Below are 322 nucleotides of genomic sequence, written 5' to 3'. Positions count from 1 at the left end.
GTTCACCGCCGGTGAATGCCGCACGGGTAATATCGAGTTCATAGTGATTGATCGAATTGGATATGCGTAAGCTGGTATCGGCGGAATTTCGTGACACGATGACTACTTCGATTCTGCGCTGATCTTTATCAATGTCGTTAATGCGCAACATTGACTCGATTAAGGCGAAACCGGTGCCAGGATTGAGAATGTCATTTTCGTGGTCGAGCTGGTACCGGCAATAGGCTTCCAATCCCTTGCTTTCGTAGATTTCGTTTTCTCGGGTTAAATCGAATAAAGCGCGTGAGGATACCCCGGATAACAAGGTAATTGCGTAAATCGT

At 46.6% G+C, this 322-nt stretch overlaps 1 protein-coding gene across 1 annotated transcript; it reads right to left on the bottom strand.

Annotated features, from left to right (window-relative positions):
* Positions 1-24: 24 nt before the first annotated feature.
* Positions 25-307, bottom strand: LOC106820624 (cytosolic 5'-nucleotidase 1A-like; the record flags this gene model as incomplete). The annotated part of the gene is made up of 1 exon (XM_014825129.1): positions 25-307. A coding segment is annotated over one exon (283 nt), but the record flags the coding sequence as incomplete, so codon positions are not given.
* Positions 308-322: the final 15 nt, after the last annotated feature.

The sequence above is a fragment of the Priapulus caudatus genome, unplaced genomic scaffold (genome assembly GCF_000485595.1).
Source record: "Priapulus caudatus unplaced genomic scaffold, Priapulus_caudatus-5.0.1 Scaffold36903, whole genome shotgun sequence".
NCBI classification, from domain to species: domain Eukaryota; kingdom Metazoa; phylum Priapulida; class Priapulimorpha; order Priapulimorphida; family Priapulidae; genus Priapulus; species Priapulus caudatus.
This window is presented reverse-complemented; position numbering and strand designations above follow the sequence as displayed.